This window comes from Phalacrocorax carbo, chromosome 7 (assembly GCF_963921805.1).
Source record: "Phalacrocorax carbo chromosome 7, bPhaCar2.1, whole genome shotgun sequence".
Taxonomy (NCBI): domain Eukaryota; kingdom Metazoa; phylum Chordata; class Aves; order Suliformes; family Phalacrocoracidae; genus Phalacrocorax; species Phalacrocorax carbo.
Genome location: NC_087519.1, coordinates 42,997,294 through 43,024,761, shown reverse-complemented (window position 1 = coordinate 43,024,761; position 27,468 = coordinate 42,997,294). Strand labels below are relative to the sequence as shown.

The window sequence follows — 27,468 nt, the reverse complement described above, 5'->3', positions numbered from 1 at the left end:
TAGCCTGCCCCACTTTATACATAATGAATACTAGTTAGTATATGATTTAATCTTAAAATATTTTATTAAGCACAGATAATAATGCAGAAATCCATGTAATAAAACAACTTTAGAGAAAAAGCTAAGTTAAAATGAGTTACTATAAATATTGCACTTAGAATTCTTACTTACATACACAACTCCTCAAAAAAATTGGACAATTATAAATTAACAGCTTCCAGGTAGCTGGGATTTGGTATGTCTGATGTCAGATGGCTGTGCTGCAAATCTTCAGCTTTAAGACTTAGAGGATCTGCTCTCATCTTGAGAGGTTCATGTAATGGATACCACTTTGTGCCAGGGTGTGCTTGGGTGGATGGGAGGGAAGAAAGGTTCAGCATGGTCTTAGTGTTGACAGTCAGTTGTATTTTCATGACTTACAGTAAGTGAAAATTATTTTTCAAGAGAGATGATAGAATGCAGCTGCAGAGTTTAGTTTTAACATGTTTTGTTTTTCAAGGCATTTAGGATCTTTGAGTTCTTAGTCTTAAAACTCATGACAAAGCTGTTGGGAAAGACTTTGCCTCTACCATCTTCTTCTACCTGGCCCATGATTATGTAGTTTAAACCTGCAAAGGAAAGCACGATATTACAAGACAGAAATCCACAATGTGATTTGGTAAATATAGTTCTTTATCCGTGGTCTCTATTCGTTTGTGCTCTGTTACCAATGCCTTCTAACACTTTTTCCTTCCTACCTAAAGCATATACTTGCCTACTTATCTTTGCCATGCTTGTTGTGCAATACAGTTCCATAAAAATCAGGTAGATATATAGTTAAGTAGTTACTACATAATTAAATATATAGGAGATATTAATTAAATGTAGACTGTCAAATGAGTCTGAAAGACATTAGAAATGTAGTATAAATGGTGGATAACTTAGCTACTAACACCCGAAGTGGAACGTGTCTCATTCATTTTGGATATTTTGTCATTTGCTCAGCTTGTAGGATAATGCACTTAAGTCTCTTCATTCCATTTTCCTCCCCAAAAGACATAAATATTTCCTAGATATATAGAGAGGCAGTCAGGCAAGCAAGGTGGGCTTAATGCGTGATAAGCCCTGGCTTTGGAGAAATCATATGGATTTGCGTATTTTTATGGCTTAGAAGGGTTAGGGGTTTGCAAGGCCTTAGGCTGGAAGGAGACATGTTGTAGGGGTATAAGCAGAAAACTTAAGATATTAAGTAATGGCTATTAAATAATTAATGGAGATACAGGAAGAGCAACAGAAGTGTGTGGTTTGGAGCCGGTGGTCTGCCTAAAAGGAGACAATTTCTTCCACCAAGGATATTGTTAGTCTCCAAGACAGTTGTGTAGTTTCCAGAGGAGTAAAGGTAGAAGCAAAAGCTAGTTTCTGAGAAGGATTTTTCACCTTGGTACTGTCCACTTTGAATCAGTATGCTTAAATACCAGTAGTGTCCTGAATGTTATCAGGGGTTTTTTGATACTTATTAGGTTGACTGTTTCCTGCTATAGCTCCATTTATGTTCTCCTGTTCTACCTGTTTACTCAGGAGGCACAGCTGAAAACTTGTTTATATTTTACTTAGTTACATCAATGAAACATAGTCTCAGTATTTCTTATAACACCATATAGGTACCCCTTGTTACCTTTAACTGGAAGTCTTCATGGTTTATCTACTCTGTATAATACTGTTTGAGACAGCCATAGAAACACTGGCTTAATACTACTAGTATTTCTACGGTAAAGATGTAACTATATACAGGATTATTTTTGTCATTTGCTGTGACATGCTGCTCTTCTATGTTTAGCATGCTGTTGTTTTTCCCTTCTAAATACTGTGTATGAAAGCTAGCTCCAAAATACGTACATGTAGAAACCAAATCTAACTGAGCTTTATTTGAGAAAACCAAATCAGATTTGACTTTATATCATGTGGGTTTAAAAAAAAATTTTTTTTTTCAAACTCCTTTGATCTAAGTGAATCTAATCCTTTATAAGAAAAATGCAATAATATTTTTACCTTCAATTGATTATAATATTAGTTGCTGATTATAGAAAAAATTACTGTAGTTTTACTGTTTTTTGTGGTCATATTTCAAATAGCAGTTTTCAAAACTGTTGTCTTTTATAAACACACAAAGCAGTTATTTTTGTGTACTTACCTCTTCTGATGAGAGGACACTGCTTACATACAACAATAATCTTGGCGCTCATACTCTTGCCAGCTTGTTGAATTGCTAAATTTCCCTCCTTATATACGTTAATTATTGATATTGTTGCATGCAGACTGCCAGCCCGCGTTATTGCTGTGATTACAGTTCCGGTTATTACTAGAAGAAATGACATTTGATATGTTTTTATTAGTTTTTAGACATAAACTCTGAGGCATCATAAAAACTGAATAAATATATTAGTCCATAATAAGGAAACAAACAATACTGGAAACAGTTACTGAAAATGTGGGTATCACCTGTAATAGATAACTCACTACTGACAAGGTTTGGTGGCACCAAATATAAAACTGTTCTCAGAATGTATCAGTCTCTTGCAAGCCCCGTTCTAGGTTTTGGTAATTTCAATTAAACAGTACAATTTGATACTACTTTTAATCACTACTTTTAAAACAGTGGAGAAGTTGAATTGAAAACGTTATAGCCAAAAGCTGAATCCCTAGCACTCTGACACTCTCAGATGAGTAGCAGGGAATAGTTGATGCCCTAGGAGCTAGATTTTGACCTGTCTGAGGCCTGACACGAACACAAATTTGCTGATTTCAGCTAAATTTAGACTACAGGTTAGACCATCATATCTCCCAAAGACCTCTCAGTATGAAAATAAAGACACCATTTTTTTCCTAGGATGACTAGATTAATTTGTAGGCCATCTTTGGTTATCAAAAGGGAATGGTAAATGGTATTAGCAATTTTTTTCTTCTCAGATCACCTTTTGTAGATAAGCTATTCTATCCTAGGATCAGTTAGGTCTTCAGTTATCAAGTACGTGCAGCCAGCTTTATTTTACAAATCTGAATGGGTGTTTGTAAATTTGCGCATTATATTCCTTTAATCCAGAGCTTTTAATTAAATGGGAGTGTTCAAGTTCAATCAAAAGAGAACTGTGGATGTTAAAATGCTGGGTATTGTTATATTTCTAGAAACAATAGAAATGAAATGCACGATGAAAGAAATAGCTCTCATTTTCTAAATTCATACAGTCAGCAAATAAACTTGGAATAATTATATTCTACAAAAAGCACACTTTCTGTTCTTACCTGAGGATTCACTGTGCATATACAATATTTTTACTTCTACTCATGCCATGGAAAAGACTGAAAAATTTCAAGTATTTGACAAAAGGTAAGAGTGAGTATGATTTATTACCCTGATGCTAGAGAAAAAAAAGAAGTAGTTTTATGTAGTGCCATTTACCACCAACCACAAGAGCTGAGGTATGGCCACTAAGAGGAGACCTTTTTTTTTTTTCTTCCCCTCCTACCTTCTGCTTTTGGGTTTGGCCAGCCTGTACTGTATGCAAATTGAAACAGGCTGGTGGTCAAGAGTGGTAAAGGGTCACACTGCAGTGACTCCATCCTGCTTCAGGGTACAGCCACAGCCCTCAAATGGTTTTCTAGCAAAATGATGCAAAGCTGTTCCCACTTCCCTGAAAAAGCAGATTTCATCGAATCTCATGGGATTAGTTGTAGGGAGAGTCAGATTAAAACAAACAAACAGAAAGGGGGGCGGAGGGAAGTTGTCCATCAAATTTTTAGGCATGTTATAGGGGATTAAAAAAAGCTTCCAGTATTAATATGGAAAAATACTCTGAGACATAACTGAATAAATCAGCAGTGACAGTGCCATCCAAATATACATCAGACATCATTTTTCCTGAGTGATTTGTGCCTGTGTATGGAAAGCAGTGCTTGAAAGCTTCTGTGCCTTCTAACTTCCTTTAAAAATATTTCAGAATTCTATAAACTGAATTGTGGAATAGTCAGCAGGTACAGCATGAAATGTGTATTGGCTACAGACAAATAAGATGATGATACAGTCATTGGATCAATACTTTCCTGTAGGAGGTCATCTTATGTTCCCATTTGCTTTTCAGATTGAGAAAGTATGTTTGTTTGAGCCAAGTGTGCAGTGCCTATTTCTGAGTATCTCCAAGAATGTACTGAGTGAAACAGACACTAATGCCAGATACATACATAAGATGGTGTAAAAAATTGGGCTGTATATTAGTGATAACTCAGAACTACATCTGGTAAAATTCCTATGAGTCTAAAAACACAGTGCCAAGTAAGTAATTAAACTTTGCTTCCTTACCGAAGTTGCTTGAACAATAATTGCTTTCGAGAGTCCCGCTCCTCTTACACCTTTGCTGGCACAGGGCAGCTGTAGGTTTCACAACTTTTTGAAGAATAAAAAGTAAATTGAAATTGAAATGAGGTATTTGACACAAATGCAAAGCAGTTTGTTTAAAAATAAAAAGGAAGAAAGATGAATGCTGATGTACACATAAACTAGATCTGGTATTGCAAGGTATGAACACCACAATGACAATATTCCTTTTCTCTGCCATCACCCCCAATCACCATCTCTTCGTGTGTGTCTCAGCTAAGTATCTGTTCTAATGACCTTATAGAATGGGATTTTACAGAAACTTTACATTTGATTGCAGTGTGATCTTAAATATGGAACTTATTTAGTGTTGTTGCCTGTTGCCATACAGCCCTAGTAGTACACACAAAATATCAGAACGTTGTATTACAGTAACACTTCAGAGGGAGGGAGCAGCCTCTTATCTGAAATTACTGTACTGTGCTGGAAGAGATCTGAGTTCAAATTCCCGACTCTAAATTTTTCACATAGCTTCATGACATGTAGTACCACATAATTTTTACTGATGACATTTTGAAACATAGCATAATGTTTGAAGTATCTATTTAATATTAGGGGTTGACATTTCCTTTCTGAAGTGGAATGCTTTGTTTATAAACAAGTGAATACACTTTGTATTTTTTTCCTCCTTGGGTGGATGTTAATAGTCTCTGTACTTTACTCAGCTAACCCTTTCTACATAACGTGTCAGGATGCAGTATTTCTAAGGCTTTTGTGTCCTTCTCAAATTTGTTTGGAATTGGTCAATGATACAATAATAGTTATTGGAAACATGGAGCTGAGATGGACAGATTAAAAAACCCCGAACCCCTACACAACCCTAATTTCCAAGAAAAACTATACCAGTTACAAAGAGTATCTTTGCAAATTTTTACTTTCTTTAGAATGGAGCATTTTGCAGAAGTTTTATTCAGCCTATACTTTCTGAACAAGAACTTCTGACTAATTCTCCAATCAGGAATTTGTATTTGTACTTTTAATTGAACGAATTTATTCTTTTTATAATTTTCTGAGTTTCTGAGATTCAGCTGAATGGCATTAAAATTACTTTGCCTTCAATGTTATGCCTATGACTGTTAGAAGATCTGCATACTCGTTGCTTTTCCTTTCAAATCCAAAGTTTAAAAATTGGACTTCATATTTTTCAGTGATTCGGGGTTCCTTGTGTTTTGGGGCTTTGTTGTTGGGGCTTTTTTGGTTGTGGGTTTTGGTTTGGTGTGTCGTCCCCATCCCCTCCCACCTTCACATGATTGGTATTCTTTGACTCTTTAGAAAATTAAATGCCTCCACAAGGAAAAGTGTTCGGAAGAGCAAGTTACCATATCTATGGAGGCGGAGGCATATCTAGTCATATTCTGTATGATGTAGCCTCAGTCCTACAGTCAGATCTACATGGTCATGGATGGGAGTGAAACTCCCACTGCCATCACCTCCGCTGCAGTGGCACAGGCTGCCCAGGGAGGCTGTGGGGTCCCTTCCCTGGAGACATTCAGACCCTGCCAGGACACATTCCTGTGCCCCCTGCTCTGGGTGGGCCTGCTCAAGTGGGGGGGTTGGACAATACGATCTCCAGAGGTGCCTTCCAACCCCCACCATTCTGTGACTCTGTGATGTGTCTGCATAGTTCTTTCATACAGGTGTGTGTTTCTAGTTTTAATCATATGCTGAGTTGCTTTTTGTAAAGTGTAGAATACAATGTAGAAATAATGCGCTACACTCAGCTCCTAGAACTTTAAATGATCATTTTTTCAAATTATTATTTCAAATTACAGTTAGTGCTTGGCAAGGTGCCATGCCATTTAGTTTTCCTGTCTCACAGTGTCACTTGCTAGGTCAGGCAAGTACCTCCTGTCACAATGCCACATGCAGCACAACAAAACCTAAGAATTTAATACTCCTTGAGTCTTTCAATTCAGTGTCCGTAGCAGGGAGATAAGAAATGCAGCAGGCAGATGAGTCACAGGTGCATGCCAGTATGGTAGCTGCCAAAAATTTATTGAGGTGCTCTGATTTTTCAAAATTTAAAACTGGGATTATGCATTACAAAATATTATTGTTTAATCCTCTCAGGATTTTTTTTTTGTGCTAACACTTCAAGTTTTACTTTGGAACTTAGTAAGTTTTCATTGGTGACTAATTTTCACTATAACTTGTCAGTAGAGGCTGCCTATTGTTTGTACAGATGAGGAACATATTTTAGCAAAATATTAATTGGAGAAGAACTGAATTAAAACTTTAGCTGCCTACCATTTTACACATAGCCGTGTTGACAGGCAAATGCAAGACTTGATCCAATGAAATAAGAAAATAAATTACTTAACTATATATGTTGGATTAATCTTTCTTACTTTAATAAAAGTATTGCATAGTATGTATTTATTCATTTACTAATATTTTTATGTAAGATAGAGACTGAGGTAAATCTTGAAAGTGCTTGCTGAAGTTAAATATTTTATTAATGCCTAGAGTTCTGTGCAAGTTTGAACAGGTCTGATTTGCAAGACAATAAGCTAGGTCTACTTGAACTGGACATTTCTGAATTTAAATGATTTATCAGAAATTTAACTAAGCTCATAGAATCATAAAGGTTGGAAAAGACCTTTAAGATCATCATGTCCAACCATCAACCAACATCACCATACAACTATGTCCCGAAGTGCCACGTCTACACATTTCTTGAACATCTCCAGGGATGGTGTCTCCACCACCTCTCTTTTCCAATGCCTGAGCACTCTTTCAGCAAAGAAAGTTTTTCCCTAATATCCACTCTAAACTTCCCCTGATGCAGCTTGAGGCCATTTCCTCTCGTCCTATCACTAGTTACTGTAGAGGTTTGGTATGTTTTGGTTCGTTTTTAAGATCAGAAATGCCTATACGATGCATAACTGAGCAGACATTGACAGAACTTCTCATTTCTGTCTGCCTAACAAGTCCTTTTCAACACTTCCCCCTCTCGTCCTCTCTCAGATGACTTTGCATTGTTTTTATTTTCTAACACTGATGTTGTAATAAAAATTGATTTGGAATTAATTAGTAAAGTATACTTCTTTTGCACGTGCACAAACAGCTCACAGAGCAAAACTCAATGGCAAAACCCTGAACACAAATGCAGTGTGAGGTATCTGACAGCCTGGATTAGCTGAGATCAAGTGTTTGAACTAACAGTGGTGTTAAGAAGTGCTTTGTAGTGAAGAAGAGCTGAATTATTTATTATTAGAGTAGCAGTCACATCAGAATGATTTACAGGTCATTATGATTTCATTTTTATTATGTTTATTTTCATCTATTTTAAATACCTCTCATTATCAGTATTTAAGCACCACAGCTTCTTGGTTTCCTGCTGACAGGCCATTGCTGTCCTGATGCATTTTAAGTACAAATTAGGTTATATGTTGCAAAAGCATCACAAATAATTTGGTTTTCTGCTGTAACTGTATCTTAAATCTCTCACATTCAGGGTAAGAATTTATCCCTTCAGTATCTCAGTAATGAGGTAGTTTAGGCAATACCTTCAGAGAAACCTTCCTCTGATCTTTCATATATGCTCTCTAGTCTTAAATATAAAAGGAAACTTATTTTTAGTGTGACACATTTCTTTAGAAGTTCCAATCCCTGATTTTTTTTTAAACAAAAATTTTTCTAGGAGAGTGTCATGTTGACAGGATGTCAACAGAATCTGAAGAGGGCTCAAGTGGCTTCCCTACAAATTTTGCATGATCTTAATAACTATATGAAGAAAAATATAGTCAGATTCTTACATATTAACTTGTATAGAAGGAAGAGTTCCTTTAAATAAAACTACTTCCTAAAATATTAAAAACTTCTTATACAAAAGGATTTTGTTTATCTCTTTTCCATGGAATTTGCTAGTTAACTGTCAAAAATTGAGAAGAGACGAAAATTCTCGGCTGGAGCAAGTTACTGTTACACTGAATTATTGCCTGGATAGATTTCGTTTTAATAACATTAAGTAGATTCTCCTTTGAGTATATTAACTTTAATTTACTCTCTCAATATTTGAAATACTAACATACCATAAAACTATTTCTTAATGTACTTTCTATGGCATTTTTCTGCAACCCTCTCCTTGTCCTGGAATAATTTATTTTTCTGTGAAATAAAATAAAGCCAGTAAGACTTACTTGAGGTAGCAGGGACTGTTGTGGTGGTAGGCAGGACTGTAGTTGTAGGTAACTTTTTTGGTCTAAATTTATAATGGCCAATAAAACCGTCAGCTGTTAAACTTAAATCAGACAGAAACTGAATGAGCAGCTCATTTCTCTCAGACAGAATAGGCCTGGAACAGAAAAGCAAAATAAAATATTTCCACTGTTTTGAATGTCAAAGACAAAAAACATTAATAGCATTTTTATCACAAAAAAGAGAACGCTTTACTCATTTTTAGTCTGAATGCAGTATCTGCCCCCTGACTGATACTGAAATATGTGTTTCTTTGCTGGCATGTCAGACACTGTTGTTATGAGCATGAAACTCATTCTGATGAATCATCTAAACCTCTGATTCCTGAAGGTTATGTCAATATGAGTATCTTTAAATTCTTCTGTGTGACTTCATTGCAGACTCACTTCCATGGAACGGAACGGGCTAGATTAACACAGTGGGAAAATACATTGAAGAAATCCTCAGTATGTAGCGGAGGTAGGTAAGTGTTTTTTTAATTAACTTGTTCTTGTTTAATGAAAAACATTATGCATTTGGAAGGCCTTAAGCAAATGAATTCAATGCTGGTTTCTGTAATTCTTTGGCAAAAACACTAAAAATGAAATGTTTGGGGTTGTTATTTTTGTGGGCTCAGTTTTTGTCAATGATCAGATATTCATTACCAAGGCATTGAAGAGCTAATGGAGTTATTTTCTTAGGATTTGAAATGTCATGAACAAGCACCGTTCAGTGTATTAATTTTCAGTTCATAAACTGTATGGTACCTCTGTGACACTGCCTCTGGACATGGATGTAGTGTGATGAGACTTTGTTCAGGACTATTGTTAGGGAAAATTGTACGGAATGGAGCAGCATTTCTCTCATTCTTTTGAGGTTTCCACAGACCTTGTCTCAACTAATAATTAGTAACACAAATTTTTCAAGCAAAACCGCAGTTTTTGGAAAGAAGGAGAAAAATATATATAGGGGTAAAAGAATCTTGGTGAGAAAAGAGGAAAATAGAAAGTGATTTTAAGATGTGGTTTTACTAAAATGACTGCGTTGTTCCTTCCCAGCAAATCTGACAGAATGCATGAGCAGGAGTTCTTCAAAACAATTCATCAGGCCTTTGAAGTAAAAACTTGTGATCATCTCTCAGGTTTTTGGCAGGTGTTTCAGAAATCAGTTTACTCTGACGGCTGACTCTGACATAACCAAAAGTCAGTGCCTGGTTATCTGGAATTCTATGGATTTACAGAAGCCACAGTAGTCGCACAGATTATGCTTTTCTTGCTGCAGTATTGACACAGGCTGTGGATGTAGGAGGGCACCGATACCAGGTGCCCGAGAGCTTTGTTCTGCTTCCTGAACACCAGGACTACAACACCGAATCTGAAAAACCTGACCTAGTCTGTGTATTCTGTCTTTTTAAAAAAGGCTTTTTGTCTGGGGGTGGGGGGGGTGGAGGTAGGGAGTGGGAGTAGGGTGGGTGGTTGAGTAATTACTTCTCCTAATAAATGAATAGTATACTTAATCACAATTTATGTATCATAGTAATTACATTTAGGAATCAGGTTATGTGGTTACACTGTATGCTTTCTGGTCTGTAGTTGGATCTGAATTCATATCTGCTGCCGCCAAATGAGTTCAAGGTATCCACTTTACTCATACTTCCGATGTATACTGTTTCTGTTACAGAATGCCATGTCACATTACCTGTATCTGCTGGTTAATGAGTTCCACCTTGCATAGTTACTGTGTCAGTCACACAACTAATACTCTTTATAGAAGGCTTGCTTTGCAATTCAGTTTACACACCATGATTTCTGGTTCTTTTACAACACTGGTCTTGTCCTTACGGTTTTTCTGTACTCAGCTGATAAATTATGATGAAAATTCTGCAGAGCTAGTGGAAAAACCCCCAAGAGCCATACTTGCCCCCTTTCACTGGATATAGAAACTGTCTACACACAACTCTGCCAGGGAAAGTGACTGCGTTCAAGCTCTATGTTGGATCTCTGTTTAGGAAGCAATGCTATCCTAAAATTGGCTTTCAGGACACTTCTAACATATTGTAACAGGAAATCTCATCTCTAAGCTATGTGGCCTGGGTCTGAGCCCAGTATTCTGCCCTTATTTGCCTCTTGCATGAAGTCCATACTAAAATGTCTGTATTATGAAAGCCACTAGGGTTTGGCAGGCCTAATTTACAGCTTTGACGTGCTGTGGGGATAGATGCCGAGCCACAGTTGAGAGGTGGTTTAGGAAGCTACTCCTGGTTGCCTCTCAGGGGCTGACTGGCACTTCTTCCTTTTGCACAGCCCTGTCAGCCAAGACCAGATCCTGAGAGTGCAGAACATACTTGCACAGATGGGCTAGGTTTTAGCTGGAAAGAGGCAGCCAAGTCCCAGGGACTGGAGGCCACCAGCCTCATCTGTAAGGGGTATTGTTCACTGCTGCCTTCTGAGAACCGAGGGAAGGACAAGATCTCGTGGAGTTCTGTTCTGACCTCAGTCATGAAAGGTCTGAAACACCACGACTTACATATAGAGTGAGTCAATCAATCATGTTTCTGGCTTAAACTCTGTTCAACTAGAAAGCAAACCCATTTGTTCCAGCACCTTGGATCTGACTTGTGCACAACAAAACACCCATGGCAGGAACTGAAGGTATCTGTACAGAACATCACTAGTTAAGTGTTTCTAATATGACATTCTGATAGTTTCTGGGTTTTTTTTTTACAGTAGCTTGAAGGTAAATACCTTACTGTTCTGCAGTAACAGTTGAGTTGTAAGGGATGGATCTGCAAAGTCGCAAGGAGGTTCTCATGCTATGCTCATCAATGGAATACCTGCCTACATAAAGTATTAAGTAATGTAACTGGCATCTGTCATCTGCTGGTGGCTTTTTTTTTAAATTCTGTTTAAAGAAAGAGGATTGTTTGCAATAGAATTCCTTTTGGGAGGGTGCTTTTACTTCAGATGATGGTGATTTGTTATCTAATATATAGAGATGCTTACAACATTCATGTCAAAGAAATATATCACCCATTTGGAGACCCATTCAGTCCATCTGCAGTCACTCCAAGTGCCACCGAACTGCAAGGTAACAATTCATCTTAGCTTCCAGGTAAAGCTCTAAGCTATAAAGTATGAAGTCACTTTGCTATGAATACATATATGAGGCAAGTGAATGTCCAAGATTTCTAACCCACTTCCTTGCCTTGAGGACTCAATACTAACATTGCCTTGCAGAATATCTCTCCACCTCACAACCTTTGGGCTCGAGGCAATATGGAAAGATAGTTTACTTTTGCTAGTGAAGTTTTTCCTGAAAACAAGGAAGTGATTATGTGTGTAACTACAGCTAGAATTTAGCCTCTTGCATCATTTTTAGTGGCCTGAATTACCTAGTGCTTAAAGAACAATCCTACCCATAAGGCTCTCTGTTATTAGTGTCTTTTTATAGAGCAGCTTTTTTAACTTTACTACCAGAAGGGGCCCTGAAAATAAATTAATGTAAGCCTGAAAAGAAATGTCTTCATGAGAAAGTTTCAAATTGAAAAAAGAAAAAAAAAGAAAGAAGGAAAAAAGAAAGAAGTGTAACTCAAGACCAAAAGCCTAAGGTGGCTAAAGGAATCTGAAGTTAGTATATTTCAGGTGCAGCCTTACCCTTAATTAAATTCTTGCTTAATTTCTAATAAAATTCCATAGGCCTAAGCTTACTCTATTTCTAGCACTGTCATGCTATTGCATAGCTGCTGCATGGAGAAGAAAAGTATTCAAAAAGACTCTTTAAAAGGAGTCCTGCAGAATGTCTGCCTCCCCTCTTGTCTGCTGAGGGTTACTACATAGCCTTAAAACAACCAACCGACCGAAAAAAAAACCTCACAGCATATCTGTGTCATGGTTTTAGGTGGGATAGAGTTAATTTTCTTCACTGCAGCTGGCACAGTGCTGTGCTTTGGACTTAGTATGAAAACAGTGTTGATAACACACGGATGTTTTGGTTGTTGCTGGGTAGCGCTCGTACTAATCAAGGACTCTTCCAGCTTCCCATGCTCTGCTGGGGGCACAAGAAGCCGGGAGGGGAGGGGGCACAGCTAAGAGAGCAGATTCAAACTGGCCAAAGGGATATTCCGTATCATGTAACGTCATGCCCAGTGTGTGACCTGGGAGGGGCTGGCCGGGGGAGGGAGGCAGCAATCGCAGCTCGGGGACCAGCAGTGTTGGTCGGCAGGTGGTGAGCGGTTGTATCGTTTGTGTTTCTGGTTCTTTTCCCTTTTTTCCCTTTTCCTTTTTATGATATTATCATTATTCTTGTTATCATAATAATATTATAATTATTATTTTATTCTAATTATTAAATTGTTCTTATTTCAAACCACAAGTTTTTTTTGCTTTTGCTCTTCCAATTCTCCCCGTGATCCCACAGGGGTGGGGGGAGTGAGCGGCTGGGTGGGGTTTAGTTGCTGACTGGGGCTGAACCACGATACTCAGTCTAGCAAGTTATGTTTAGGAAGACTGAGGCATGTACCTCTTCCCCCTGTACCGCAATTAGTTGCTCTTGGGAATCAAGCTAGCTGCCAATTCTGAGATGTAAGTCTAATCACACACCCCCAGGTATTTATTTTTTTGATAGCTTGTATTTCTTGAAACAAAATGCGTCCTCTTCATCTTCTAAAGCTAGCTACTCACCTTTAAGAAGCTTGGTGGAAGACAAACAGCAGGAAAGGAGAGCTAAAAATCACAAGCCTCACCCAAAAACCTTTACACTTTTTTTGGGAATAATTATAATCAACTACTGCTAGACCTGATTATATAGTTACAGTGCCATGGGCAGGGTTGAGGGGGGGAGGCTTGGTGGGGAATGGGTTGTTTTTTGGGGGATAGGTGAGTTGTGGATTGGGGGGGAGGGGGCATGTTGAGGGGGTTTGGGGTCAGCAATTTGATAGCAAAGCTGGTGAAAGCCTGCTGTGCTACCCAGCATGCTCAGGGAAGTAGCCTGTGCCATGAGGGAACATGCCTTGGCACAGAGGGAAGAGATGGTGAGCAGCGATGCAAGGAGCAGCCAGGGAACCAGCAGAAGGGAAGTGGCTCAGGGGGAAATGACTCAGATAAAGTGAGTAACGAGCCAAGGGGACAGAGAGTTCAGCTGGATCCTTGTACTTCAGTATCTATAATCAAAGCATACACATTATGTGATGTTAGTGTTCAGCTACCATTAATATTGGTATCATATCAATATCGACAGCATCAGCATCAGTATTGGTGTTATTAGTGGCTTGAGGGACAGGACAGAACACGGGTTGGAGCCCGGGCTGGTCATGGAGGGAGAGAGAAAAGGGAAAACCCAGGCAGAGACAAGATACTAAGCAACTCCTAGAAGTTCAATTGGAAGTAGAAAATGTCATATTTCATTTAAAGGAGAATACAAATCTTTCAGAAGCGTAGTACAGAACTGTTAGCGAAATGACACATCGTGGTAGTGAAGTTCATAATTCAAGAAAGTTACTTACGCTGGTGGACTGTCTCCACAGTACTTTCCAATTCTTTTAGCATCATTGATTTCCCCACCATTAAACACTGCGACATAGTCATATCTGCAGTAGTTGTCTCTTTCCACATCAAACTTCTCAAACTTTAACTCTATTAGCTGCAAGGAAAGTGTAAATAACTCATTAAGGTTTTGATATGCAGCATTTATTAGTGCTTCTTATAGTAAGTGATCTCCTCATATGGAAAAGTCCTTAATCCACTTAATTGTGGAGAAAGCTATTTTAATCCATGTGACTTCTCTCCAACAAATAGTTCAACATATGACTCTAATATTCTATAAAACATTTTGTTCTCAAATATATGCAAGTAGCTTCTGATAAAGTTATTTTTATGAGTGAATGCAAACAGAAAAACAGGATAGTAGGTGTTAGGTGTTATGTTGCTTTTCAAATAAATGTAACAAATCTAAACTACAGAAAAGGGGCTTTCAGTGTCATTGTATCATTCCAGATACCTAAAGAAAAAGCGAGGGCAAAGTTGGTAAAAGCCATTTCACTGACTTCATTAAGAGCAGGGTTTGAATCACTGGTTGCCAGTGCTGTGTTTATTTGATGCAGAAATAAAAAATGTCAGAAACAAAAATACTGGTAGAAAGAAAATTAGTAAATAGTAAGACTAAAACGAAAAGAAAGTAAGTAGTTAAAGGAATTGTGTTTCCATACACTATTTCCATAAATGTTGAGGCTTTACAAGTCATAAGTGAGAACTAGCGTAACTCTGGTATTTCCAGTACTGATGCTGTTATCTCCAATATGACTTGTTTATGGACTTTTCTACTTAAGAAAGAAAAACGATGGACAAGAAAACAGAAATGGAATTTACTACTCTGAAACGAAGTCCTGCAGTATGATTCTGTCAGGTGTGTGTAGCAAGGAAGGAAAACACAGCATAACTGAATGATTGCAACAGAGGTAATATATGCCTTTAGGTTGCTGCTTTATATGAAGCACAACAGTATTTAAATCACCTTCCTGTAAATAGCACAAATGAGGTTTGAATGACAACACTGAATTGTGCTGACAGTAGATATGCAGGATTTCTCTCTAAAGGTCTGTCTCAAAAAAGATATTAGATCTTTTAAGGCTGTACAAAGGAGGAGTCATTTGTACATTGCATACACTTTACTTGATTTACTGACATAGTAAAAATGGTCTTGTTCTACATTTATAGTAACAATAGCCTGTTATCACCTCATGTCTTAGTTTTGCCTGGATATGCTTTTTGCACTATTCTGATGTGTAAGGCATCATTTTGATTCCCATAAAGTATGAGTAACCTAGAGGGACTTGGTTTCAGAGATGAATAACAGGCTTGCTTCAAAAACCTTGTCATCATGATGAAAAAATGCACTTTAAATGGAAGTACCCGTCTGAATAATACGCTTGTGATCAAAAAAGGTGGTCTAGAAAGAAGCAATGCAACTGGAAGCAGAAATGCTAAATTTTTCCATAGCAGGCAAAACAGCAGGCCTAATATCTACTTTACTGTTGTTCGTAAGTGCACTTTGCACTAGTAAAGAAGTACTTCGTGATAGAATAGAAGCTCTTCACCATCATGAGAAGCTCCTCCATCTTCTGTAATAAATGAAGTAATTATTGGTTTGTATCAGAAGCAAGAGTGTGCCTTGTTTTATTGCTCACGTGCTTACGAAAGGGAAGTAGAGAGAACAGCACCTAAACTTCAGCAAATGGAAGAGTGAACAGCTTTCCTGTGCAATTGGAGAGATGCTTATGCACTACTTTCGCAAAAATGGTTTTTGTCACTGTCAAAATCCTGCCTCATTTGCATGCAAACAAATGCTATTGCAGTACATGGAAAATATATATTTGGGAACTTATAGATTTATGGAGCAGGATCTTCAAAAGGCACAGGATGTAGTGCCCTTATTTTTATGCTTATGCCTTTCTTAAATCTTCTCTACAAGCTTAGGAAAAATTTTTAGGCTTATCTAGAGATATTTGGAAAGAACCAAAGTAATCTGTGGTTTACAGATAAGGTTTTTAAAATCACTGCCTATCTGTAGGGTTGTTAAATGACCTGTATCCATCGAGAAAGGAATGTGGATTAAAGAGGAGTACGGGAAAGACTAAGCTGACATACTGCTTCAGTTCAAGGGAGAAAATATCTTGGTAAGTGGAAAAGGATGAAAGATCTGAAGAATATATTTATCTGGGGTAGCTTTTTTTATTCGGAGGATTATGGTCATGAGCAGAAGATTAAGAGGAAAGTCATCTTTACGTGTAGAGGAATTTAAAAAGCTGGATGTGGTTAAGAAAAGCAACCTACCAAACATGCTTGGTGACCAAAACATTTAATCATTGTAGATTTCCTGCCAAGGTACAGAGCAGATGGCTCAGCAGCAACCAGAAAACGTGAAGCTGGGACTGAGGTTAGCCCTAGAGCGTAGGGAGCACACTTGTGTTTGCCTTGTGTGGCAAATGAGCCCTCTTGGTCTGCTGTCACATCTTTTCGGGTCTTAATGAAGTGGTAGCATATGCTCTGACGGCATCTGCCTAATTAAGCAAGCATGTTATGAGATGGAGCCTTCAATATATGGAATAAAACGAACTTTATGAAGTCTACATTGAAAACTCTGTGCAGGACACATCTGAATATATTCCCTGTACTGTAAGCAGAATAAAATAATTTCTGCTTTTAATAAATTCAATCAGCTCTGCCTGGGAACCTCACTAACAAACTACAGCAACACGGGTTTTGGTGCTACAAATGTTGTTATACTTAAACCTAGCATTGGTCATCATCGTGTTTGGTTCTGAGATGATCACCTGCCCTAACTTAATTTACATGATGTTTTGTTAATTAACAAAATAATCTTCAAAAAAATCTGTTTTAAAAGCTTCACCAGTCACAGATGCTTTAAAAAGTTTAATTTAGGGGAACGTATCAGTGCACAGAAGAGGACACACAATGCTGAGAAAGCACAGGAGTTACTGGAGTGGGCCAGGTAATACATGAGAGGAAGGCGGGTATCGCTGGAGCATAGCCGTGCCTGCACTCCTTGCACGTCCCCAACTTCACATTTCAGCCAGATAGCATGTTTATTGTTTCAGCGCAGCACGGGCAGCGTGTTGTGCGAGGGGGCTGTTGATGACGTGTTAGCCCTTCCGGGCAAGGGAAGCTGGGCCGCACTGGCAGGGCGATGGCAGCACCTTACCTGGTTCTTTGGGGCGACGATGTGCCAGGAGCAGGTGACTCCTGCTGGATAGTCTCGCTCTGGCCAGTTGGGAGTTTGGAAGGACCCCGACGGCTTCTCCAGTCGTCCTCCACAGTACTGATCCCCTGCAAGTACAGTGCACCATGCTGACCAGAGTGCAACAGGGATGCAGGTAACCCGTGTAATGCACTTGTTTTACTGCAGGGGCCTCTGTGAGGGAGACACGGCTGGTCCCAGCACGTTCCAGCCGCCTCTGCCACTGCACCGCCGCAGGACACGGCTGAGCCCTTCAGCTTAGCTGGTGGCACTGCTGGGAAAAGGTATTTAATGAAGGGCAGAAAATGCCAGACACAGATGAAGAGGGGGGTAAAAAGAAAAAGTGAGAAGCATTCCTGGGAACACCGGGGTGGAGGAGGAGGAGGAGCCGCAGGTGCTGGAGCCTGTGTGGGACCTGTGCTGGGCATGACAGGCATTCCTGAAGGAACTGCAGCCTGTGGAGAGCCCATGATTGATGGAGCAGGATTTTTCCTCCACATCGCCTCCTCCCAGCCCCAAGTTACAAAGCTACATCAGGTATGTAATCCTTATTTTTAATATGATTATGAACCTTCTTTATTAAATTAACCCTGTCATGTCACAGTCATCTAATATATCTTTCAAGAAGTTACCAATAGACTGGAAGGACTAATAAATTACCCATCACCTGCACTGCGTCTGCTCAACAACCTGTCTAGTCTGGCATCATGCTAATAGCAAAAGCTCTGAAAAAGAGTCACTCAGCAGGGTGATACCACCTCCTGGTGACCTCCCAGCCTCTTGCAGTTCATGGCCTTCCCAAGCACAAGGCGATGCCTTTATGTTTAATTTTTTCTTTCACATTTTTCTAATTGTTTTTAAACCAGTGTATTAATTGACAGTCTACAATGTCCCCTGGCACAGGACTCCACCACTTTATAGCTCACTGAGAAAAATCTGTTTTTCTGGTTCCTCTCCTTTCCTTTGCAGCCACTTGCTCATCTGGTTTTTGTATCAGAAAAGACAGTGACTGTGGTCCCTGTTTGCTTTCTCCAAACTGATTATGACTTTAGAGCCCTCTCCTACACACTCCCCTTGACCTTCTCTTTTTTAGCGTGAAGAGGTCCATGCTGTGCAGCTGGTCTTTGTGTTGATGTTCCTCAACTCTGTCATACTTGTCTCTGATTGCTTCTGATAGTTCTATTATGTCCTGTTCTAATGGGAATATCAGAATGGCACACAGTATTCAAGATGTAGATGCATTATGGATTTATGGTGGCATAATTTTTTGTTGTTGTTTAGTCTTTGTAACCTTTTTTAAAAAATGGTTAATTTTCTCTTTCTTTTTGGTACCTCATGAGCACTGGATTGGTGCTCAACTATTGTTTTCATAAAGTATCTATTTTAATCATAAGATCTCATTCCTAAGCAATAATAGTCAATTCAGAGCCCATTGTACTCTACATAAAGTTAGGATGTTTTCCCCTTATTTGCAACATCTATCTATATTGAATTCAATCTGCCATTTTATTGACTAGCTATTACTATATTGCTACTAGGTGCACTTCTTCCACAACACTTAAAATGATTAGCCCTTCTCTCTAATACTTTGGTTAACTAACTACGGTGGCTAAACAGTTATATTTTGCTATTTGCTAAGCAAGGTAATTAATTAATACTTTGAACAGCACGATCCCTAATATCTCTGGCATCACATCTTTTTAAGCATTAATGTGGCTCTCCATAGAGTTGTACAGTTATGTCTGTCTTCAGCACATATGTAATTGTTAATTACCTCTTTCATGGGGTTCTGCCGCAGAAAACTTTGCAATGAATCCACTTCCAGCAGTATTAGCATCTGAAGTCATCTGCACCAACATTTTATTGCTGTTGGATACAAGGGCACCTGGTTTCACAGTACCACAGAACCTGCCAATGCGTTGTCCATTGGCATGGCCATTGTATATGTCCACAAAATCATATCGACACAAGTTGTCACTTTCCAGGTCTAAATATCTAAAAGAAAGAACCACCACTTTTCCTTCTGGGACCTGCAGAGAGAGAGAAAGGGAGGGAGAAAGAGATGTATCTTGAAGTGTGACTGACACCACATACCTGTCTGATCCCACTATTTGCATGAGTATTTTCATACCCTTCGCTTCTTGCCAGGTAAGCTCTTGTCAACGATACTCCAGGCAGAGTGGTTTTTAAAATCATACTGGACCAATCATAAAAACAAAGCTCTGGCCATCTCTGTTGCCATTATCTTCTTCCTGATCCACAGTATCATCTAGCCAGGCTCACATAGTTGATTATATACCATCACCACCCAGTTCAGCTTGGTAAGTTTGTCTTATTTTCTGCTGAAAGTGTGCAATCAGCCATGCAGCTCCCTGTCACCAAGTCAGGTGAGGAGGGTGAGATTATTATGGTTTTTAAAAAATTACAGATCAAGCAATTTACAATTTTAATCAAATTAAATGGCCTCTCTTGTCTTGCTGCCTTGTGTCATAAAGTTTCATAGTTTGAAGCGTTTTTAAAATTTTTTTAAAAATTTTATTTAAATTAGTAACTTTATGGCTAATGCTGTACAACCCTAATATTGAGCTATCAGAGTGGGTACACTTCTCTTCACGGCAGCAGTGAAAGAATTATATTTGGAAAGAATATGTAAAACTATAAACTGAGAGTTCAAAAGAGCCATTAGTGGGTGCCCTCAATACAGAAGTTTCGTTTTCTGAAACATCTGAGGAAACATAAGACAGGGCAAATCTCCTTACATGTCTGCATTGGTGGACATTGCGAAAGAGGCAAGAGTACTGAGCAGGATGTAAATTAAGAGAGTATAATGGTTTACAAGGAGGAGAACATTTCCTGGGATATAGCTGCAAGCTTTTAAGAGAATAAGCAGCATACTGAGAAGTGAAAACCATTCTAAGAAAGTACTCAATGCTATGTAACAGGACAGAAAGAATGGTAAAAGTATTTTAAAGTACAGAGGGACCCTAGGCAGGCAGAGGGTAATTATCTGCATTCAATTCACAGCCCAGTAGAGTGGTTACCTGTTAAAATAATTGCAGCTGTTCTATTTTACTGAGACACTGCTATTATCTTCTGCTTTAAATATATAACACACTTAATGTATCTACAGGAAGTCCCTATTTAAGCCACTTTATTTAAGGGTTCATGAATTTTTTCCTTCCTTTAAAGGAAAAACTAATTTTAAAACACTAGTTTGAGATAAATTACAACTAAACTGTTCCTATATGAAATCGTCAAACAGTGTTTTAATGTCTTGAGTTTCAACAGTTAAAAATGCCTTGTCAGGTATAGATGGAAGTGACCACTTAACCCAAAGAAGATACTAAAACAGGCAGTAGCTCTAGATGTAGTGAAAAATGTGCTGTAGGTATGTTAAGGTTACTCATTCATGCAGCTGCTTTTATGCCCAGTGCTGATACTGATCCTGCGGCAGGAGACTTTTGCATGAGCTGTTTTCAACTGCCCAAGGCCCACGTACACACTGGCTGTCCAGCCCCACTGCAGTTCCTGTTGCTGGTTGCAGAGTATTTTCCTTTAAGTTCAAAGCTCTCTCAAAAGCGCATGCAGTTCGCTTGTGCTGACACACATGGCGGCGGCTACTACTACTACTACAACATCAAAACCACAAAACTCATCTAATCTTACCCAGAAATTCCAAAGTACGATGACTATGTTTTAGAAAACTTTAAAGCCAGAAGTTAGGTTGGTCAGATGTCACTACTGAAGTGAGCAAGCCCTATAGCTGGTATCAGAAAATAACCCACGTGTATATTTAGTCAGCATAAGGCCAATACAGACACATGGTCATATTGTAAGATATTCTGTGAAAGCAGTATGAGTCCTTGAATCACTCTCATAACTAAATCTCTTATTATTGGATTCACTTGTCTTCTGGTCTGAATCACTAAGAAGCATTAAGACATGGTCATTTTAACAGAAAAAGGGCTAAAAGGAATTTGGTATTCCTGTCAGAAGATCTGAATGTTACTTACAGTTACACTACAAACCCTATGTGTCCAGACAAATCAGTTAAAAAATGCTGGCTATAAAGTTAGTCAGATAAAGTCAGATTTAGGCAGTTAAATTAAAGCAGCCTTTTTTCCAGAAGTACGTACGTAAAATAACATATGCTCTTTTTGGGGTCAAATACTCATTATTTGTAAGTTTGTACAACTGGTACAACAGGATCTGAATGAAATCAGCTTATATGTCATTGCTTATTAAAACAATATTTCTCATTACGCACAAAAATAACAAAATTGTTCCAGCATGTTAAATCAATTAGAAGTTTGTAGTCTGACCAGACGACATTCAAGAGTGCAGAGGATGGTTCCACATTCTGGCAGCAGCCACTCCAGTTTGCAGCTACTCCCAAGGAATCCCACCCTAAATAAAGGCATCTTTGCAAAAAAATATTTTTCTCTCACTTCTACCATCTCCCTTTTTTAAATGTTGAAAACTAATGTGCTAAAATCTGCCAATGTTTATCCTAGCACGTTTAAAATATTGCTCCATGAGGAACACAGGGGAGAAAGCAAAGGCCAGCATGACTCAGTACTGTTTACTTTGAGACACATCTGAGCCTGATGCAGTAAGATGATGGGATACCTCAGAGGAAGAACTGGAAGGAATTGCAGCTCTTAAGAAAGAAAGAAAATACACAAAAGGGAGGAGTCAAAGGAAGAATATATGATGCCTCCCCTGCAGGGCATGCCTTATTTTTCTGTTTTACCCATCCAGTAGTATCTTTCAAAGAAAGAAGGAACTTTAGCTTCTGCCTCTCCTTGTCACACCGAGGGTGACTGACCCATACTTGCTCTCTGCTTCCCTTCTTATTTTAACTCTCTGGGCTTCTTTAGGATCAAAAATTATGATGCTAAACTCATGTGAAGGATGCCTTACTCCTGTTGAAGGCTAAAGGAAAATAGGACTCCCTGAATTTTAAGTGGGAGTTTTTCTAGAGCATAATTCCCTGAAATCATCCATGTAAATTATTAACCACTTCAAAAGGGCATGATTATTTTATGTATGCAACCCACCGCAAAATAAGGTCCCTATTTTTTTTTTTGTTATCATTCATTGCAGGTATTTCATATAATGTTAATCAAAGTTCACTTACATTTGAAGTGGTTAAGCTGTTTTCTGTTGTTCTGACTGAACACAAAGCCCTCTTCGTCATTGTGCCCCTCTCAGTTTCTGGGGAGGATTCCCAAACTGTCATACTTTTCAGCATTACTTGGTTTATGTTATTTGCTTCGAAAATGATCTCTTGGTGGGGAAAAACCCTTAAATGCTGACTTTCTCAGAAAATATTTTGCTTAACTTTTAAACCTGTATGGCATATGCATTTAATAAATTTTGGTGCATGTTTAATACCAAAATGCTGATTGTATGTTTTGCCATAGCAGTCCCAGGTAGACTTGAAAAACACATCGGCTACCTGCAAGCCAACCATATTATTTCTCTCTACTGAGAATGAATGTAGAAGTTATTTGGAGTTACATCATGAGAAGAACCACAGTTCCTGCCTAGTCACTGGTTCCCTGGCTCCCTCCTCTCCAGCCACAAAGCAACAATTTTTTTAAAAAATTTTTATTAGCGTGCTTTCCCTGACAGAGGCACTAGATTCTGTTCAACTATTTCTTTTCTGGCAATACAACCATGTGTAAAGATCTGTTCTCTACTGGAAGGGCACTTTCACAACGACATGAGAAATGAATGCTTAAAATGTAGAGAAAATTATTTAAAATATTTCACTCCCCCAGGGCAGATTCTCAACTCCCTGCTAAGTGAATTTTTCAAACTTTGCTTATTGTCAGCAAACCTGCTGGAAAAACAGCTCCTGAACCTATAAAAATATAACCTTACATAACTCTGACAGTGTTCAGTATTATTGTTGCACATAAAGTTGTTAAGAGTTTTATGGGAACTACACAGTCTGCCAGAAAAGCACAGGACAGCAGACCAGATTCTTGGACTATGTAACACATTTATGCGAGGTGATGGCCAAGAAGGATTACAGAGTATTAAAAGTAAGTGTATATGACATATTTTAGATAAAGCTATATACATTACTATAGGAAAGGAAATAGCTGTACAAATGACTGCTCAGCAAAGCCAGCTAAAAGCTGCTGGGTAGTCTGCCAAGGTTGTAATATAACCACAAGCATGTGCTGAACACTTCTTAGAGCTCTTAGAATAGAGAAGCTGTTTTCTTTAGCCAGCTGAAAAAGTCCCAGTCTCTTGAAATAACAGAACCATAATTGAGTTAGAGAGACTCGTCTAGCTTTAGAAAACCAGTTGGAAAGATTTCAGCTGATATCTGAATGATACACTGCTGTATCTGTACTACACATAACATTTTCTAAACCTATTTTCTTCTAAAGAATGAGTTAGCTGTCACTGCCTCTGTGTGGATTTCCTCTGTAGGCGATGAGGTCCTGTAGTTGAGAAAACAGCTCCATGCTTCTCATGACCCAGACACAAAGTGAATCAATGTCTCTTCCAGTCCTGCAGACTTGTCAGATCCTGCATGAGACAGTGTATTTTCAGGAAGGTGTTCACAGCCCTTGGCTAAAACGGACAGGCAAGAAGTCTTAGTCACCTTCCAAGATCAGATGCTAAATGAGGAAGCCTAACAGTAACTACAGCATATTTCTTCGTGGCAGTGTAGCTGGCTTTCTTACTTGGGTGCTGTTGCAAGCTATTCTGAGCCTCAGCAGTATCTGGTGAAAGGATTTTGCTCTTGAAATTCAGGCTAACCCAGACCCTGGAGTGTACCACTTTCCCTCAGTTTGGTAAATCATCCTCTTTTTAAAGAGGGTGCAGGCTTACTCTTGCAAGTTTTGTAGTCCTTGCCTTGCCTACATCCTTCCTGGGCATCCAGAAGACAGGGTGTTCTACGCAGTTGATAGGGAAAAAAAAAAAATATCAGCTTGGTTTAGTGAACAATATTGTCTAACAGGTTAAATGAGGTGGGAGCACAAGCAAGCTTGGACTGCTACAGTTGTGCAGCCCGGCTCTGCCTTTGGGCGAGCTACAAAGCATAGGTATGCAGCAGTCAAAGAGCAGGAGTAAATGGCAGCACAGCAGAAAAGTGGGAGTCAGGATGATCGTGAAATGCCAGAAGCCATCACGTTCCTCCCATGGTCAATAAAGGCCGAGTGCAGACAAAGCTCTCAGAATGCCCAGGCTAACCTGGATGCTCGCATCTCGTTGGCAACAGCCACATTAATTCTGCAGTGAAACCACTCTCTACGGGCTTTTTAAATACAATCGTTTTCTTCTCCCTCTACCCCCAATATATGGTAAAGGGCAGATCCATGGGAGGCTCAGTACAAGCTTCTTCAATGCTGCCTCCATTTGTAATCTGAATTTTTAAATGGTAAAAACTGTATGCCGTTATTATCACAATTACTATTTCCCTCCAGATTAAATTTTGAACTTTTGACGATCTAATACTAAGTTACATTGGTAAACTCACTTTGGGGTTTTTTTCCTTTTTATTTAAGGCATCTGTGTATGATTCCAAATGCAATTTGCATCGCTCTGCAGATTGTAAGGTGGGCCATGCTAATTGCTGTAATCTCAGCCACTCAACAGCAGGAAGCAAGCTTATTTATGAGCATGCACTATATTTCACTTTACGCTCTTCTGGATAAAGTCAGTCACAGATTAAAGGTAACCTCTAACTTGGCCCTAATAATAACGTAACATAAAGGTGCAGAAAGCAACTGTTGCAGCTTCGCTGGTATCCTTCAGGTAAAATGATTTAACTTACATCACTTGTTTGGTACAAGAGTTGTTTTCACCAAACACTGTAAACAGATCAATGTCTCCTGCTTTGCATCAGCATCTCTACAGTGGCAGGAGACAATTATCCTGTGTCACCCTATTCTACTGCCAACACCTAGCCTGTAATGCAGTCTTTGAACTGAAGTCGTCTTTAGTAGTCCCGTCAACACCCAGACTAATTTATTTTTTTATGCTTTTTTATACTTTTTTTTCTGTAAAGCCCATATTCTAGGCCTCAGTGTCACAGGAGTTCTTTGTGAACTGTGCCTAAAAAATGGAGAGGAAATTTGGTGGGCAATTTTGGAGGCCTTAATTTGTGTAGATGTGAGGAAAAGTAATCATTCATTCAAATCCCTTTCTCTGAGTCTGTGGATGAAAACACAGCCAGCACCGGCGTGTTTAGTCCTAGTTGTTCAATGGCATTTGCTGTCCATGAATGCGATGTCTCTGCCCTACAGTCTCATTTCACCATCAAAATATCAATTGTACCACATGCTTTCGCATGGTCATTTATAAACGTAACAACACTTTCCCGTTGTGTTGTCAGCTTGCTGTATGACATGCTCCAGATGTCCTGGCTGACAGAACACTTATTAGCACACTACAAGCAAATCTGCCTGAATTATTTGGTTTTGTTTGAAATTTTTTCTATGTCTTCTTGCCAATGAATTTTGCTTTTCATTATCTACACCTCAAAGCTTTACTTTAATCCATTTGATCTAACTCACTCTTGCTTTCTGCAGTGACTGGAAGGGCAGATGTTTGCTTTCAAGTGGGTTAATTTAAAACAATTAGAGGTGTATCTAGGAAAGTCAATGAAAATTTGCTTCTGACATTAGGCAAGGTCAGTTCTATTTCAGCCACTGTTATCATATTACAGCAACCCTAAAAAGCTCCAGATAGTTGAGCTGCTCAGAGTTACTGAGTTCATTATTCACATATGTTATCCCATATAAAACACTGGCATTAACAACAAATAGCTCTTCATTGTCTTCAGCACTGATTTTGTGATATTAAAAATTCTTACTGTGATTTTCCAAGTACATTTGCTGTTTGGAGGGTAGACTCCAGGAAATCCTTCACTCCCAATAAACCCTGACTCTCCAGATACAACTCCTCCACATGTAAATGTAGGCCTGAGAATAATAGGAAAAATAGTGCTTAATTTTAAAATATATTTAATTCATTATTTGTATAATAGTAAAGAGGCATGGACTGTCTTAACAACACAGCTTAAATACTTAAAAACGTTGCTAGCTTTAAACATGTTTCATTACTTACATGATTTCACTAGTGACATGGAACGTGCAATTTAACACGCAAGTAAACTAGGTGTAGATAAAATTAACTACTTGGACCTTAAATCTGGGTTTACACAGCCTGTTTGTCATCCTTCCCTCCTTTTTTTTAATACATGAGATGGAAAGTGCCGTGGTGTGACCCATCACTGCAAATTGCTATTATAATGGATAAATAATTATTAAAACGTCAATAGTAATGACTCTTTATAGTGTGTATATAAGAGTTGTTAAAATAGCACAGTAGTAAAAATAACTTTTAATCCCTTTCTATTCCACCCTGAAATGCTTCGAATTTAGATGTTTTAATCGAGTAAGTCGCTTCGGAAGCGTTCTACGCTACGGGAAGGCCACCCCCGCCCCCCCCACGGGCGCCCCCCCCACGGGCGCCCCCCCCACGGGCGCCCCCCCCACGGGCGCCGGCCCGGGCTGGCCCCGACGCCCCGGCGCGGCCGGCTGCCCGCCTCCCGCCTCCCGCTCCGCGCTCCGGCCGCGCTTCGGTATCGGGATATCGTATCACGTTATAACGTTATATTATGCTACGTATGGTGTTACGTGGGGCTGCCCCCGCGCGTGCCCTCCCCTGGAGCAGTGACGCGCCACAGAACCCCCGCGCGGCGCCCCACGGGCGCGCGGTGGGCACCGCTCCTGCGGGGGGGGGGGGGAAGGCGCTGCGCGGGGCGCGGAGCGCGCGCGGTACCTGTGCGGCGGGGCTGCGGGGCGCGCTCCCGCCGCCAGCAGCAGCAGCAGCGGCAGCAGCGGCAGCAGCGGCGGCCGCGGGGCGGCGGGCGGCATCTCCGGGCGGCGGCGGCGGCGGCGGCTGGGGCAGGGCTGGGGTCGCGGAGCGGCTCCTCCGGCTGCCGCCTGCTCCTCCCGTGTGCGCCGGGGCCGGGGGAGGAGGCAAAGGCTTCCGCGGCCCTCCGCCCCCGGGGCAGGGCCGCCCGCCCGCCCTCCGCGGGGCGCGGGCGCCGCCGGCCTCCCCCGTCCCCCGGGGGGCCCTGGCCCGGGTGTGCCCGG

The 27,468-nt window shown here is 39.7% G+C and overlaps 1 protein-coding gene across 1 annotated transcript; it reads right to left on the bottom strand.

The window, feature by feature from the left end:
- Nucleotides 1-42: 42 nt before the first annotated feature.
- On the bottom strand, nt 43-27,468 carry PCOLCE2 (procollagen C-endopeptidase enhancer 2). Its single transcript, XM_064457676.1, has 9 exons — nt 27,152-27,468; nt 26,181-26,289; nt 19,113-19,368; nt 17,303-17,427; nt 14,088-14,224; nt 8,551-8,705; nt 4,334-4,417; nt 2,171-2,338; nt 43-608 (listed from the first exon to the last, which is right to left on the bottom strand). Exons 1-9 carry the CDS (start codon nt 27,244-27,246, stop codon nt 478-480), a joined length of 1,260 nt encoding a protein of 419 aa, XP_064313746.1. The 5' UTR covers nt 27,247-27,468; the 3' UTR covers nt 43-477.